At 43.7% G+C, this 16,562-nt stretch overlaps 1 protein-coding gene across 1 annotated transcript in view; it reads right to left on the bottom strand.

Annotated features, from left to right (window-relative positions):
* AKAP10 (A-kinase anchoring protein 10) overlaps nucleotides 1-16,562 on the bottom strand; it is a 384,577-nt gene that overhangs the window by 202,754 nt on the left and 165,261 nt on the right. The window contains exon 4 of the mRNA XM_069226353.1: nucleotides 7,329-7,865. Coding sequence (XP_069082454.1) covers nucleotides 7,329-7,865 — 537 coding nt within the window. The remainder of the gene's footprint in view (nucleotides 1-7,328; nucleotides 7,866-16,562) is intronic.

Genomic DNA, 16,562 nt, shown 5'->3' with positions numbered 1-16,562 from the left:
TTATCAAACTCAAATGTTTGCGCATAACAGTGCGACAAATAGTTCACAAAGAATAAAGTAGCAAGGCAAATTACATCTTTTTCAACTGGCATTCATATTTGTAAATAGGCATGGGTAAACCTCTTTGATTCCCCTAAATTCTTGTAGTGATATTTCATAATTATCTATCTGCTTGTGAAAATAATTTAGCACTATGTTTTTAGAGAAACAAGCAAAAGGAGAAATTAGAAACCAGATTACAGAATAAAAACGGAACTATCCATGTACACCACAATGACAGGAATGTATGAATATATCAGATTGATAAGCTTCTTACTCTGGAAATATTAATTTAATGGTTCTTACTCAAACTTAGAACAACTGAAATTCGAAATAGTGATATACAACCTACTTCAAATCAATCAAAATGTGATCAAAGTTCTCATTTTTTTTCTTCTAAAGACACTTGTAATCATACTTTGTTACAAAGAAAGAAATGTAGATGTACTCAAGGTCAGTAGGCTACTTAAATGAATATAACCTTTCAATCAGTGAGCTATGTGGACAGAGGGCTCGAATATTGGGTTAGTAAGTAAGTACAAAGTTGTGTGCTAAAAATGTCCTTCTGGAGTCCACCCAGAGCAGTCGCTCCTCCTCCTTGGTGAGACACGTTAGGATGAGGTGGAGGGTAGAAGGAAGGAAGGGTAATAGATTGAATGAGATGGAAAGGAGTCACTACCCTAAGAAGGAAAGCTGCTCTAGTTCGGAGTACCAACGTTTCTGAGAAAAGGCATATGTAGGGCAGACAGATGTGCAGTGCTTGCAATTCACTCATGTTCCTCGCACAGCTTCGGGCCACAAGAGAAAATGTTTTGGAAGTCATTAACTTTAACTGGCAACTGCAGAGGGGCTCATAGAGTGCCGTAAAAAAGTAAAAACAAGGTTCAAATCTGTTTGGGGCATAACAAATGAGTTGACAGCAACATGTTGATCAGTCACTTTAAAAACGTCATTATGAAAGCCAATTTGAACAAGGATGGTTGGTCTAGAAGGTAGAGAAATGCCAACAAGGCTTCAATGTATCACTTGGTAGTGCCCACCACATAGTGTTGCTGAGCTAGTGAGACTTGGAAGTGAAGGCCCTTCAAATGATCCATATTGTGCTCCACACACCAAGGGACACATGTTTCTACCTTCCAGAGTAGACAATATTGGTTGAGGGGGCGACAAGCTGATAGCATTACGTCAACCTACTTTGGTGGCTGCGGGAAGAAGCTCAGGTACCCCTGCTCAATCTTCAGAGGTGAAGGTGGAGACTCTGGAGGGTGGGGTGCAGTACCTGTCTGTCCAACTGGAAATACGGATCCACTTTAAGAGGAAGTCAGAGTGGGGGACATCAGGAGAGGTGCAGGTGGTCTGTGCACCACACCTGGGTCTGCCAGCTTGGAATGATGAAGATGACTTGGGCCTGGTTCTGCAAATCTTCCTTAGAACCTGAGGAATCAAGGGCATAAGAGGGAACGTGTAGTGAAGTGGAATGTTCCACCTCAACTTAAACACATTCCCGAAGCTGCCGGCAATGAATACTTGAGGGCACAGATATGCAGACAAAGGGAATTTCATGCATGGAAAAGAGATCTTATTGAGGGATGCTCCCACAGGGCAAAAATGTGCTACACCACCTCTGGAAGGAGATGCCACGCGTAGACGGCAAAATAAACAGAGAGTAAGGATATAGACCCTAGTGTTCAGAGAGACAGACACATGCTTAGCAAGTAGGCAGATCCCATGCGGGTGCACCCATGCCCAGAGTCTCAACATTTTGTCAGAGAAGGTGAGACCCCACTCCTCACAGCTTTTTGATGTACCGCCTTGAGGCAGTGTTGTCTATTAAGATTTGGAAAGACTGACTGTAAAGGGAAGGAAGGATGGTTTTCAATCCAGCTGAATCACTCCGTTTGAGCAGATTGATGTGCAAAACCTGCCCTTCTGGAGATCAAAAGCCTCTAACTTTTCACGATAAACACTCCCCTTGAGGATGCATATGTTCATAGGCACAGCGGGTGGGGTGCAAAATGACATCTCCAGAAACAAGTGTTCCTACACCAACCACGAGGGCAGATCCACCGCAGTGTCACAAGATCACAAAGGCGTTTGAAAGTTTTCCCCATGCTGGAACCACCACCTGTCGAGACATCACTAGAGAGTCCTCATGTACGATCTGGTGTATATGACCAGGATGATGCAGGAAGCCAGCAGACTTAGCAGCCAAAGTACCATCAGGATCAGAACTCGAGTTCTGTCTCAAAATATTAAGATCATGTCCTTAGTGTCAAGGATTCTCTGGCAAGGAGTGAAAGCTTGTACAAATACCGTGTCCAGCACTGCCCCAATGAATAGGATGCACTGCCAGGGCTCTAGGGAAGTCTTGGACACACTGATGGAAAAGCTCAAGTCAAATAGCAGTGAGGCTGTTGTCTGCAGGTGATGCACACCATCTAGACCAAAATGGCTTTAAGTGGCCGGCCATCCAAGCATGGGAATATGTAGGTCCCTACCCTCCAATGATAAGCCGCAACCACTGACATCACCGTGGTGCAGGTGTGAGGTGCTGATGCAAGTCTAAATGGGAGGAACTTGAAATGTGGTGAATGGAACCTATCATGAAGCTCAAGTACCGCCTATGAGACTACAGGATCAGTATGTGGAACTAAATATCCTTAAAGTTGAGGGACACCCTCTAGTCTTCTACTTCTTTCACCAGAGGAGTCTGGGGCAACATCTCAATTTTTTCCTGTAGAGTAGAGACTGAGGTCTAGGAAAGGACACCCTGACTACCGTCCTTCATATGCCTCACTTAATGACAGCACCTGTTTCGCTGAAGATATAGCAGGTTGCAGGACGTCCATATGAATACTGTGCCTCGATTCCCCAGTAGGCCTGGGCAGTTCCAGTACTTCAGTTGCCTTCCTAAGGATAACATGATAAGAGGCCACTTCCACAAGAAAGAAGGGTCAATGTTCATATGTGAAGTGTCCAGCTCACTTTTGTTCTGCAGGGCTAATTATTCTGCAGAATCAGAGGTGGTGGCAACAAACCTGCTGCTTCACTGCTAGTATCAATATAATGTTGTACTCCTTCTGGTATTGGTTAAGGATTGGAGTCAGAACCAAACATTTTGTGAATCAGTTGCTATTAACAGTGGTATGAGGAGTGGTCGCCCAATCCCTCTCTACACATGTTCTCCTCTACAATCCTCAAGGCCTCTGTCCTAGAGCTCATGAGGATCCCTCTAGATTTCGATGTAGGCCATTTTGTATGAGGCACCGGTGTCAATGGTGCCAGTGACAGCATAGGGTGAAGGATTTGTCAGTGAATGTATCACTACATGTGCATGGAAAAACGAGTGTGCAGTGTGTTTTCCTGCCTAGAGACAAGTGAATGAAAGGAAACAAGAAGAGGCAAAAATAATTCACGCTGTCAGTAAAGACACCGTGTGGTAATTATATTTCTACTTCAGCCACACACGTTTAATGGAGTCTTCAAGTTACGTCTGGATTGGTTCAGCAGTCCAGACGTGCTCGCCCTGTTGTGGGGGTGCAACAGTTTGTATCCTTCGCGTTTAGATGGGACAGGGAAGGATGTAACGAGGAAGCTATGGGTGCGCTTGGTTTGCCCCAGATAGCGCATACTTTATTTGTGTTTTACAGGAGTGGCTCACGTGGCTGGGACTGGACAGGGTGGAGAGGGAATGGGGGGGGATAAAATTAAATAAAAAATAATTTTTAAAAAAACATTACCTGCTTTGCTCCCGTGCTGCTCCTTTCCCATTGCTGCTGCAAGCACAGGCTCCCAGCCTGCCCTGCGCCAATCCTGACGCTGCTCAGAGCAGCGTCAGGATTGGCTGGGAGAGCCCAGCCAGGGCGTTCCAAGGCAGACTGGGAGCCTGTGCAGGCTCTCTCCAGCCCAGAAACCGTGTTGCTGGGCTGGAGAGAGCCCTGTGCACATGTGTGTTTGGCCGGCCCGAGAAGGCCAGCCAAATACACATGTGCTCTGAGGGGAGAGCACTCCCCTCAGCCTGTCAGCCCAATGCCCTGCCCCTTTTACATGGAAAGGATAATAAACAGAGTTTGCAGCGGTTGCTGCTGGTGGCGGTGGGGGGGGGGGGGGGGGGGGTGGGGAGGAACGCTCCTCTACCCACATGGAGAAGCCGCACCTGGTGTTTTAGCCATGTTGTACACCAGTGTGGCTGTTGTTCAGCATGGCTAAAGGTTTGTGGCAAAGAGGAGAGAGGAATGGCGAAGCATGGATTAGAGTGGTGTGTCAGAGAGTGTTATGCATTGGAGTGATATAGTGTGGAGTTGCATAGAATAGCATAGAGTAGAGTGAACTGGTGGAGAATGCATTGGCGTACAGTGTTCAAGAGTATTGTTGCATAGAGTACTGTGGCACTGTAAACTGTAAACTTTGAACTTGTATAGCGCACTACTCACCTGTTAGGGTCTCAAGGCGCTGTACTCATACCGCTATGGAACCCCTCCTGGCTTTTTCCTGTGAGGTGCCCACTCCTGGGCAACCCCAGGGTGAAGCCAGGCATCCAAGCGCTGGTGGGGCTGTTGTGGAGATTAAGCAAGCTATTGCCCAGAGTTGCAGAGTGGGACCCATTAATTACATTAGGCACTGAGGCGAGAATTATCTGGTCCAAGGGAATTGAGCCCAAGATCTGCCAAAGCGGGACTTGAACCCTGGTCTTGAGCCAGATCTCTGCTTCAGGGTCTGCCGCTCTAACCATTGTGCCACACTTCTCCACTCAATTAGCTGCATACAATGCAGTGTTGTAGAATGCAGTGGCATAGATTGGCGCAGAGCAGAGTGTCGCAGAGTGGTGCAGGGTGCTGTGGTGTAGAAAAGAGTGGCATAGAGTGGTGTGAACTAGAGTTCTGAAATGCAGAGGACAGTGGTGCAGAGAAGAGTCGAGTGGCATAGAGTGCAGTGATGTATAATGCAGAGGCGAGCAGCAGTGCAGTGATATAGAGTGGTGTACAGCAGAGTAGCTTAGAGTGGTGCAGAGTAGAGTATAGTGCCAGAGCGCAGTGGCGTTGACTGTAGTGGTGAAGAGTGGAGTAGTGCAGAGAAGAGTGGCACAGTGAGCAGTGATGCACCGTAGGGTGCAGTAGCTTCAAGTGCAGTGACAGAGTGCAGTTGTCTAGAGGGCATTGGCACAGAGTGCAGTGGCTTGGAGTAGATTGTTTAGAGTAGAATGAAGCGGTATGGAGAGGTGCAGGGTAGAGCGCAGTTGCTTAGAGTGAGAAGGGGTGTAATTGTGTAAAGTGATGTAGAGTGCAGTGGCAAAGTGCAGTGACGCAGAGTAGATTAGAGTGGTGTGTGTACCTCAGAGTGGCAAAGAGTGCATTGGAAAAGAGTAGAGATGTACAGGGTACAGAAGAGAGACATAGTGGGAAGTGGCATAGAGTGGAGTGGTGCATAGTGCAGTGGTGTAAAGTGGAGTGGTGCAGAGCAGAGTGCAGTAAGGTGTAAAGTATTCATGGCGTGGTACCACACTGCCATTACAGACAACACATTTTCAATTGAAATGTGCATTACATTTGAACAGACATACAGCTTGATTGATAAAACTATAGAGTGCACAGACAAAGCATGGCTACTGATTACTACACTAGTGCCAACCACTCACCCAAGAGAACTGGTAGTATTTGGCCCAGCAGGAATCACAATATTTGGCTGCATCCTGACCACTTTGCATGGTTTCAGCAAGGAGGCTCCAAACTCTCTTTTTTTTTAATTATTTTTTTTACTTGGGGTAAGAGGTAAGGCAAAATACAAGAAGGAGGGGCAGGGGGCAAATGAAGGTCCAGCCTACACACCCAAATTAGGCTATGCAATTACTGATTGAAAAAATAAATTATAGGTCTGGGATAGCCAGAGACACTAGATCCAAGGATCTGATTGCTTAGGAGCAAAAGCCTCCCCATGCCCACGCGGGTATCGTGCTTCATCATTGGGCAGCTCCTCGTTGGGCCAGCGTTGCAATGCCCAACAGGCCTCAAGGGGGGGCTCTTTGTTGGAGTTCTTTTGTATTTTTTCGATGTGAAGAATGAGGTGAGGACTGTGCAGTTAGAGTATCCATCAGGACCAACTGTGTTAATAGGCAACAAACATGTTCTTGGCACTTCCTGGAAATCTGCCCGTGTTAAGAAGGATAATATTCTGAGGGAAGGCATTGCAGAGATGTGGAACTGGTGGGTAATTAAAACAAAAGTCCAGCGTTGTAATTGGAGCAACCAGCAAACCATTATACAGACTAATTTTCTCAGGACTAGGCACATCTCAATCTGCACCCTCCAAGGGGTTGGTTCCAATAAAAACAGGTTGTGTGTGGCAGAAGGAGGAAGGAATCAACTAAGCAGCTTACTGCTAAATAAAAAGAGGGCCAACCAATTAATCTGTGAAGCCGGGTACTGCGAGGACACGAGCGATACCATGTCTGGGTCCAAGGAGGGGACAGGCTTTTATACAGTTCCCTCATAAGACTGGTAGTGCATCCTGCCAGCCTCAGCTAGGGTAAAGATAAGTATGGAGGGAGGGCTCCCCTGGTCTGTGTTTGCTACAAGTAGAGCAGCTTCAGAGGGTAGTAACCACAACACTGTTACAGTCATAGTCCACCTCTTCGTTCTTCAGATAAGGCCTCACCTAAGCAGGAACACCTCTAACTAAACTTGAGGACAGAACAAACTATTTTGGAGCACTAGGTGAATGTATGTTATCTAAAAGGCAATGTACTGGCTTGGTGTGCATTTCAATTAACTACACCACTTGTACCTATTCCGGTGGGAGGTTACCAGTCTTGCCATCAGATAAGATACAACTCATACGTCAGAGCACTATAATGATGAATGTAATGCTAAGGGCTAAGCCATATCCATCTACAAGTACCTCGGCTGTGAACTACGGTTTAGAGCTCGACAAAACCGGTGTTGCAGTATGTGTAGTCCTCTCACCCAATGAGAGGACTACACATACTGCAACATTTGACTAAGTAGATTACTGGAAGCCCACAATACATTACACTTGTTTGGGAGTACAATTAAGGTAAACATTTGAAATAGCTAAAATATTTCAGATTAGGTTTTATAGAATTCTTCGAAACCTAGTAAGAACAGATGCACAAGTCCATTCATGAAAGAAAAAAACACACCAGATCCGTTTACAGGTACATTTATGTTTGCTATGTTGTCATCTATCCTATTGCAACACAAACTTGTTGATTCTAGATCTGCTCCACCAGCCAACAAATACTTTTGATAAATGTAATTTGCAAAGATACTCACTCTTCATAAGCTTTCCTGACAAGTCTTTCAGTGCAGAAGTGGGGCTGTTTATATTTGAAACTGTACCCCTGGAAGTTTCCTCCACTTGAGCGGAAGCAGGTAGAGATTTTCCAAGATTGGTGGGAGAGTTATTGTGATGCAGACCTGACCTGTTCTGAGCGTTTTTCAACCTATTCATCAAGTCCACTTCTTTCGACCTGTTCAGAAGTGGCTGCGTAGTATTGAAGCCCTCAACTACACTGTCCACATGAGTGGTCTGGCATGACACGTCAGTATCATGCCTCTGCAAGGAAGGAGATACTGGTTCTGCCAAGGTGCTCTGCTTTACTGTGTTTAGGCTGTGTGCTCGGATGCGCGACCAGGTGGTAGAACGAAAGCTTTCAGCCTCCAGCCAAAACCGAACCAAATGTTCCATCCTTCGCAGTTCCATGAACTGTATAAAATAGGGAAGAGCCACGTTGTCCAGCAAAACCTGTTCAAGGTTCTTTGAAAGCTTGGATTTTGCCTCTTGTGTCTGATAGTTTAGGCATGAGCGACCTGGAGAAAAGAAAAAATAAACAAATAAGTACATGTCGACTTTCCGAAAGAACCATAGTTTTAACATCATTTCACGATAACCACTGTTGCTTAGAATACAACATCTAACACTAGAACGCTGCTTCTACTTGAAATCACAAAGGATCTCATGACTAAAAGTCTATTCAACTAATTTTAATTCCCAAATACATAAAACACAATCCCCCACTCGTCAAACTTAAATGACATAAACCAGCTGAACAAGTTTCCAAAGACCATAATCTTTTGTCTTTAGGAAAAGCAGAGTTCTTGCATATTTGCCTTGATATGTCTTGAAACACATTAATCTCCCCATACATCATTTTACCAAAACATCAAGCAAGCATCAGCACAGCAGCCCCTAAATGGCATCTTGTATTAGTAGGGGGGAGCAAATTAATTACGCATTAATCACGGATATTAAAAAGCCACAAAACATCTGTGTAAACTAGATCGAAACTGGCAAAGCCAATACATCTTGCTTTTAAAAGAGGAATGACAACCTATTAGTTTTGGTTTGCCAGGTGCCAGTGTTTCTTTGCATTGGCATTTCCACATACTGCCTTTCTTTTTTACTACACGTTTTAAAATAACGATCTGCCATATTGGAAAGATAAAGAAAGAAAATGCCAAAATGGCCAAAAGAGCTTCCCAATGCTTGTGACGCATGTACACACAGGCACAACCCTGGTATTCTGAAATTATTTTCTTTAAAAAAACATAAAAAACTAAAATCCAAGCTGCATGATGTGTGTTCCGCAATTAACGGGCAGCCATTTTGATCTTTTTTTAATATAAGGTTCCAACAGGGCTGGCGACCATTTTAGAATGATAAAGGAAAACAAATAAAGTGCATGAAAGTGCAAAAAGAGAAGTAAGCAGCCTGGTAGCACTTTACAGCTGCTCTGCCAAGAGAAAAAAATATGGGAGCCGCAAGGGAAATGGTGGGAGAGCACTAGGAAGCAAACAGAGAAAATTTGAAGTGGTGGCACACTTGAAAAAAAAAATATTCTAGAAAATTAAAAAGCATTAAGTGTAATGGGGGACCAGTAGACAAGCGGAGGAAGGGCTAGAAAGGCCTTTTATTCAACTGGGCATTTTCCTGTTAGGCTGGAGACTCTGGAAGCCATTTTGGAAAGCCCAAGGCGACTCCTGGTGCCACAGTCACTTTCTCCAACTCCTTAAGGTTAAATGGAGCAGGCATGTGAGGATCCAAGAGAGAAAGAGAGGGTGGGAGAGGGAAGGTAGTGTAGAGGAAGAATTGTAACTCCTGTCGTAAGTTCAGGTAATCTTCAATATGGAGAGCAGGTTGCAACATCTATCCCAGTGCTCCCGCAGCTGCCAACTGCTGCATCTCACATCTCTCCTTCCTTTCAAGAATGGAAGCTGTCAAACACTGGCACGCGACAGCTTACATATATAACACATCCCACTCCTTCAATAAAATTAACACACAATACATTGTTATATACACTATACAAAATATACTGTAATTTTTTTTCAAAAGTATCTAGGAAAATGCATAACAAAACATTATTACCCCATGACAAAATGTTGATTTTTTTTGGTTGTATAACAGGCCTACCGCTGCGGGTAGATGTGGTTGGAGGTAATTCAGTTCGATCATTTGAACCATTCTCATTATCTTGTATTCCTCCATACAGGGAGTGCAGAATTATTAGGCAAGTTGTATTTTTGAGGATTAATTTTATTATTGAACAACAACCATGTTCTCAATGAACCCAAAAAACTCATTAATATCAAAGCTGAATATTTTTGGAAGTAGTTTTTAGTTTGTTTTTAGTTTTAGCTATGTTAGGGGGATATCTGTGTGTGCAGGTGACTATTACTGTGTATAATTATTAGGCAACTTAACAAAAAACAAATATATACCCATTTCAATTATTTATTATTACCAGTGAAACCAATATAACATCTCAACATTCACAAATATACATTTCTGACATTCAAAAACAAAACAAAAACAAATCAGTGACCAATATAGCCACCTTTCTTTGCAAGGACACTCAAAAGCCTGCCATCCATGGATTCTGTCAGTGTTTTGATCTGTTCACCATCAACATTGCGTGCAGCAGCAACCACAGCCTCCCAGACCCTGTTCAGAGAGGTGTACTGTTTTCCCTCCTTGTAAATCTCACATTTGATGATGGACCACAGGTTCTCAATGGGGTTCAGATCAGGTGAACAAGGAGGCCATGTCATTAGATTTCCTTATTTTATACCCTTTCTTGCCAGCCACGCTGTGGAGTACTTGGACGCGTGTGATGGAGCATTGTCCTGCATGAAAATCATGTTTTTCTTGAAGGATGCAGACTTCTTCCTGTACCACTGCTTGAAGAAGGTGTCTTCCAGGAACTGGCAGAAGGACTGGGAGTTGAGCTTGACTCCATCCTCAACCCGAAAAGGCCCCACAAGCTCATCTTTGATGATACCAGCCTAAACCAGTACTCCACCTCCACCTTGCTGGCGTCTGAGTCGGACTGGAGCTCTCTGCCCTTTACCAATCCAGCCACGGGCCCATCCATCTGGCCCATCAAGACTCACTCTCATTTCATCAGTCCATAAAACCTTAGAAAAATCAGTCTTGAGATATTTCTTGGCCCAGTCTTGACGTTTCAGCTTGTGTGTCTTGTTCAGTGGTGGTCGTCTTTCAGCCTTTCTTACCTTGGCCATGTCTCTGAGTATTGCACACCTTGTGCTTTTGGGCACTCCAGTGATGTTGCAGCTCTGAAATATGGCCAAACTGATGGCAGGTGGCATCGTGGCAGCTGCACGCTTGACTTTTCTCAGTTCATGGGCAGTTATTTTGCGCCTTGGTTTTTCCACACGCTTCTTGCGACCCTGTTGACTATTTTGAATGAAACGCTTGATTGTTCGATGATCACGCTTCAGAAGCTTTGCAATTTTAAGAGTGCTGCATCCCTCTGCAAGATATCTCACTATTTTTGACTTTTCTGAGCCTGTCAAGTCCTTCTTTTGACCCATTTTGCCAAAGGAAAGGAAGTTGCCTAATAATTATGCACACCTGATATAGGGTGTTGATGTCATTAGACCACACCCCTTCTCATTACAGAGATGCACATCACCTAATATGCTTAATTGGTAGTAGGCTTTCGAGCCTATACAGCTTGGAGTAAGACAACATGCATAAAGAGGATGATGTGGTCAAAATACTCATTTGCCTAATAATTCTGCACTCCCTGTACATATCTCCAACTACACATCCATTCCTTCCATTAATTCTCTCATTATCCCCGACAACCTCCGACCACAACCACTCATAGGCAGCAGTTGGCCCACTATGCATATCTTCATCATGTTTCCACCTTAATATCTTATAACACTTTGCCAACCTACCCATGTGCCACACCTTACCATCACTCAATAAGGCTAAACATGCAAAAACATTTTTAACTTGAAAAGGACTAGAAAACTTGCTGTCACTATTTGTGCTTTCAAAATATCACTCTTGACCATGGCAGGAGACCATTTGCTCTGAACCTTCAAATTCATCTAAGCTCTATTGTCTTTAGTGAAGGGTTCTCTACCCCTTAGTATTTTGAAGGGTCTATAACCAGTAAGTGTAGGAGTTATCCTATAGTCCCACATCATACTTGCTAGTTCCCTTTCCCAATTCACACCCACATTGATTGCCACCTGTATGGAACCCATGATAACTCGGTTGAATCTCTCAACCGCAGATTACTGGCTGATGTACCGGGGTGTGCTTCTCTTTTATTCCATACCTCACCAGGCAGTTTTTCCACTTTTCAGATACAAATTGAGGACCATTATCACTCAGCATTGATCTAGGAATACCTTCTATCAAACATATTCCAGATACAAACAAAATTACTTCTGATGTATTGACTTTCTCACGCACTTTACATTCAGGCCATTTCGAGTAAAGATCCAGTAGGACTAATATATACTTTGGTTCACCAAATTAATCCAAAACAGGTCCTAGAATGTCAATAGCTAACTCTCCCAAAGGATTATCAGGGCAAAACCTTTCACCCAAAGCCGGTCTAGAAACTTTTAAGGACTTGTCCTCATTGGCACACATCTCTCAAGCATGTACCATTCTTTCAACATCACTATCTTATTCAGGCCACCAATATGACGCTTTCACGCTTCTTTTTAAATTTACTATGACGAGATGATCTTCTTGTGTGAGTTTAAGACTTTTTTCTCCAAGATTCTTTGGGGGAACCATCCTATCACCTCTCATGAGGAATCCTTCTTCATTTAAAGACAATTCATCTTTAACTTCCCACCATTTCAGACATTCTCATGGTAACTTGTTTTTACCCAAACATCCTTTAGTAACCAATTCCATTACTGTTTTCAAAACTTCATCATTACCATAAGTTGTCATCCAATCCTCTTTTTTTAATGTCACTCTCAATATTTGCAGAATCAATTTTTTCATCATCCATAAGAGCTACACTGTACTCATCCCATTCACTCCCAAAATTGTTATCCAAGGGTAATGGTGAGGTAGCTACGCAATGTTAGAGACACAGTTTAATAATCTGAATGTCATTTTTACAATGTGGGGCATAGCTTCAACGGTACTAAAAGACATTAATACATTAACCAAAGGCTTATGGTCAGTCCTTAAGGCGAAATTAAACCCCCATAAATATTGCCTACATTTTTCCATAACCCAAATGAGCGGCAACATCTCTTTTTCTACAACAGAATACTTCTCTTCGGTAGGGGCAAGCGAAGCAAATGCTATTGTGTTTTCTATACCTTCATTTGATTTTTCATCAGTGGTTACAGTGCTTTGCTCTAAAATGTCAAAACCTTGTAAGGAAATAGCAGAACAAACTTTATGTTTAATATGTTCAAACTCTCCGTTTAAACTTTCATCCCACATACATAGTTGTTTGTTCTTAAGTAAGTGTCTCAACTCATAGGTTTTTGAGGAGAAGCTTTTTTTTTTTTTTTTTTTTTAAACAAATTTAGAGTAAAACTCAACTAGCCCTAAGAAGGACTTCACCTCATCTTTTGATACTGGAGCAGGAGCTTCCATGATTGCAGTCACAATATTTTTTGGGGTGGAATACCATTCCTTCCAACATCATGCCCTAAGTATGTCACAGATTTACTCGCAAATTTGCATTTTTTAAGTTCAACTGTCAATCCATGGGCAGCAAGTCTTTTTATTACTAGCATCAATCTAGAATCATGTTCTTTTTTTGTCCTTCCCCCATGAGTATACCGTCCTGAAAGTACCTAACACCCTCCAAGTCACTGAACAACCTGCGCATTAACATTTGGAAAATGAAGAAAGTCCAAAGGGCATGCAAACACATCTGTAACAGCCAAAAGGAAGTTAGTTTCTTACTTAATTGGTGTTGGGGAGCTTGATTGTATGCAGACGTTAAATCTATTGTGGAAAACCACTGAACACCTTTAGATTTTGCTAATAATTCATCTATTTTTGGAAATTAAAATGTATCCACTACAATGTTGTTGTTCAGTTCTCTTAAGTCGACACAAAGTCTAATCTGCCCGGTCGATTTTTGGGCTACCACTGAAGGAGCTAACCATTCCGCATTTTCAATGGGCTCTATTATTCTACTGCTTTCCAATTTATCTAACTTCTGCATTACAGCTTCTCCTACTTTCATACAATAGTCCTCACTTTGTGGGATACAGGCACTGCTCCATCCTTCACTATTTTATGTTTACATTTCCATAGTTTCCCAACTTTGTCTGAAAACACTCTTTGTAACTCTTCCTGTATTCCTTTCCCAGGTTCATCAAGACATAATACTTGATTATTGCTACTGGGATTTGATATTATGCCTAAGGCTCCTTGGTCTATCCACCCAAAGACTGACAGTCATCTTTCATCTACATACAGTGTCCATTGTGCCTCCCTCCCTTTAAATTTGAAAGTTCCTGTTTAACATCCCAATACATGAATACTTTCCTCTGTGGACATAATTGGACATACACTGGAAGGTTTTAGGTCATTCCCTACAAACTTTGCAAATTTTTCTTCCCAAACCTCCTTAAATATAAAATTGTATACAGTGACCCTGAATCAGCTACAATTAGAATTTGCACACCACCAATGTTTACATTACAAATCAGTTTCCTTTTTTTTTATTTCTATCATTGCCTAACACAGTGTCCTCTTTACTCAAAATACAGTCTACGGCTTCTGATTCATCAACTACAATGGGATCTTCTTGCTCATCCACTACACAATTAACCATGGAATTGTTGTTTTTTTGTTTGTTTTTTTGTTTGTTTTTAACAAACTTTGGTAAATGTCCTTAAATGCCACAAAAGGAGCATTTTGATTTTACTCCCAGACAACATTAATCTCTGGCTAAGTTACGCATCTAAAACACACTGGACGTTTATCCACTCGATACTTCACTGGTCCTGGTTTTTGTACAAAATTCTTGGTATTATCACCTCTCTTCTCCTCGTTGATTACTTTACATGCGGATTCTACTTATTTTCCATTTTTTAATGCTGCTTTAGCACAACGCTTAGAAAGCTGTGCCTTCTTTACTATGGCAATTATCTTATTCAGAGAGGCGTCTCCACAGAAAAAGTGTTACCGAAGGTAAATAACTTGTTCTTCTGATGGATACAACTACCCGTGGATTCCTCACCTTATGAATAGAGTCCCAAAGCAGTACTGCACTTGGAGGTGGGTGCCTGACTAGTTACTCCAAGAAATCCTGTAATACAGATCGGGCAAAATGGCCATCCCTCCTAACCTCCGAGTCCAAGCAGTAATGCTTTGCGAAAGTGTGGAGGGATGCCCAAGTTGCTGCCTTGCAAATATCCACCACCAGAACTCCCCTCGCCAGGGCCGAAGTGGCAGACTTGGCTCTGGTGGAATGGGCTCCAATACCCTCAGGGGGAACCTTCTTTGCCAACGAGTTTCAAACCTTGATACAAAGAATGACCCACCTGGAGATCGTTCTTTTATGGACCGTTCTGCCCTTACTCTTTCCAATATATCCCACGAACAGCTGGTCCTCCAGGCGAAAGTCTTTCATCCTCTCAATATAAAAACTGAGAGCCCTTTAGGGGTCCAAACGGTGGAGCCTCTCTTCCTCCGTCGAGGGGTGAGGAGGAGGGTAGAAAGATGGAAGGGTAATGGGCTGTCCCATATGAAAAGGACTGATAACTTTTGGTAGGAAAGTCGCCCTGGTTTTCAGCACCACTTTAATCAGGAAAGAATAAGGTAAAGGGGGGTTTAACAGAAAGAGCCTGAAGCTCACCCACACGCCTAGCCGAGGTTATAGCTATCAGAAAAACCGTCTTAAGAACTAGAAACCTTAGCAGGCAAGAATGCATGGGTTTGAACGGAGACCCCATTAAAAAAGTTAAAACGAGATTCAGATCTCACGGATGCATATGAAAAGGAGTGGGAGGAAACCTATTAGTTAAACCCTTTAAGAACCTAATAACAACAGGCGATTTAAACAAGGAGGGCTGATCCGAGAGGCAAAGAAAGGCTGACAGTGCTGCCAAATAGCCCTTAACAGTAGCAACTGCACAACCCTTCTGTGCTAAAGCTAAAGCAAACAACAGAACATCGGAGAAGTGTGCCCACAAAGGATCAATTTGCTTCTCTCCACACCATGACACGAATGTTGCCCACCTGCCGTCATAAACATTCTTAGTGGAGTGTCGCCTTGCCGACAGAATAACATGCACTACCTCTGGTGGGAGAGAGAAAGAACTCAGATTGCCCCGTTCAATCTCCAGGCATGAAGGTGCAGGCTCTGGAGGTGGGGGTGTAGAACCTGCCCCTGCGACTGCGAGAGGAGGGCTGCCCTGAGAGGGAGACGGAGCGGAGGGCACAGCAAGAGTTGGAGAAGGTTTGTGTACCACACCCTTCTTGGCCAATCCGGAGCTATTAAAATGACCTGAGCCCGATCTTGGCAAATCTTCCTCAGAACCCGAGGAATCAAGGGTATGGGGGGAAATGCGTGAAGCTACTGGTTGCACCAAGAGATGTGAAACGCATCCCTCAAAGCTCCTTGCACCGGATACTGGAGGCTGCAGAATGACGGGCAGTGCAGGTTCTCCCGAGTGGCAAACAGATCTATCCTTGGAAAACCCCACATCTGAAAGATGTGCAGGACCAGATCCGGATGGAGACGCCACTCGTGATCGGCCGAAAAATGTTGACAGAGAGTCCGCACGTACGTTGAGCATTCCAGCCAGATGATTTGCTACCAGGCACATCCGATGGTCCCGAAGCCAGGACCAGAGTTGCAGAGCTTCTCTGCAGAGAAGATATGACCCTACTCCTCCCTGCTTGTTTATATACCACATCGCAGTAGTGTTGTCTGTCAGAACCTGAACTGACAGACTGCGAAGGGAGGGGAGGAAGGCCTTGAGAGCCAGACGTATTGCCCGCAATTCTAACAGATTGATATGAAAAGTCTGTTCCACTGGAGACCAACGACCCTTGATCTCCAGGTCCCCCAGATGAGCTCCCCACCCTAGAGTGGAGATATCCGTCATGACCGTGGCCACCGGAGGCGGCAGTGAGAACGGCCTCCCTTGAGAAAGGTTGCCGTCCACAGCCCACCATCGTAGATCCGCTGCAAAGTCTCTGGAGATCGTTATCGACTCCTCGAGATCCCCTTTGTGTTGAAAACACTG

Source organism: Pleurodeles waltl, chromosome 3_1 (genome assembly GCF_031143425.1).
Source record: "Pleurodeles waltl isolate 20211129_DDA chromosome 3_1, aPleWal1.hap1.20221129, whole genome shotgun sequence".
Classification (NCBI taxonomy): domain Eukaryota; kingdom Metazoa; phylum Chordata; class Amphibia; order Caudata; family Salamandridae; genus Pleurodeles; species Pleurodeles waltl.
This window is presented reverse-complemented; position numbering and strand designations above follow the sequence as displayed.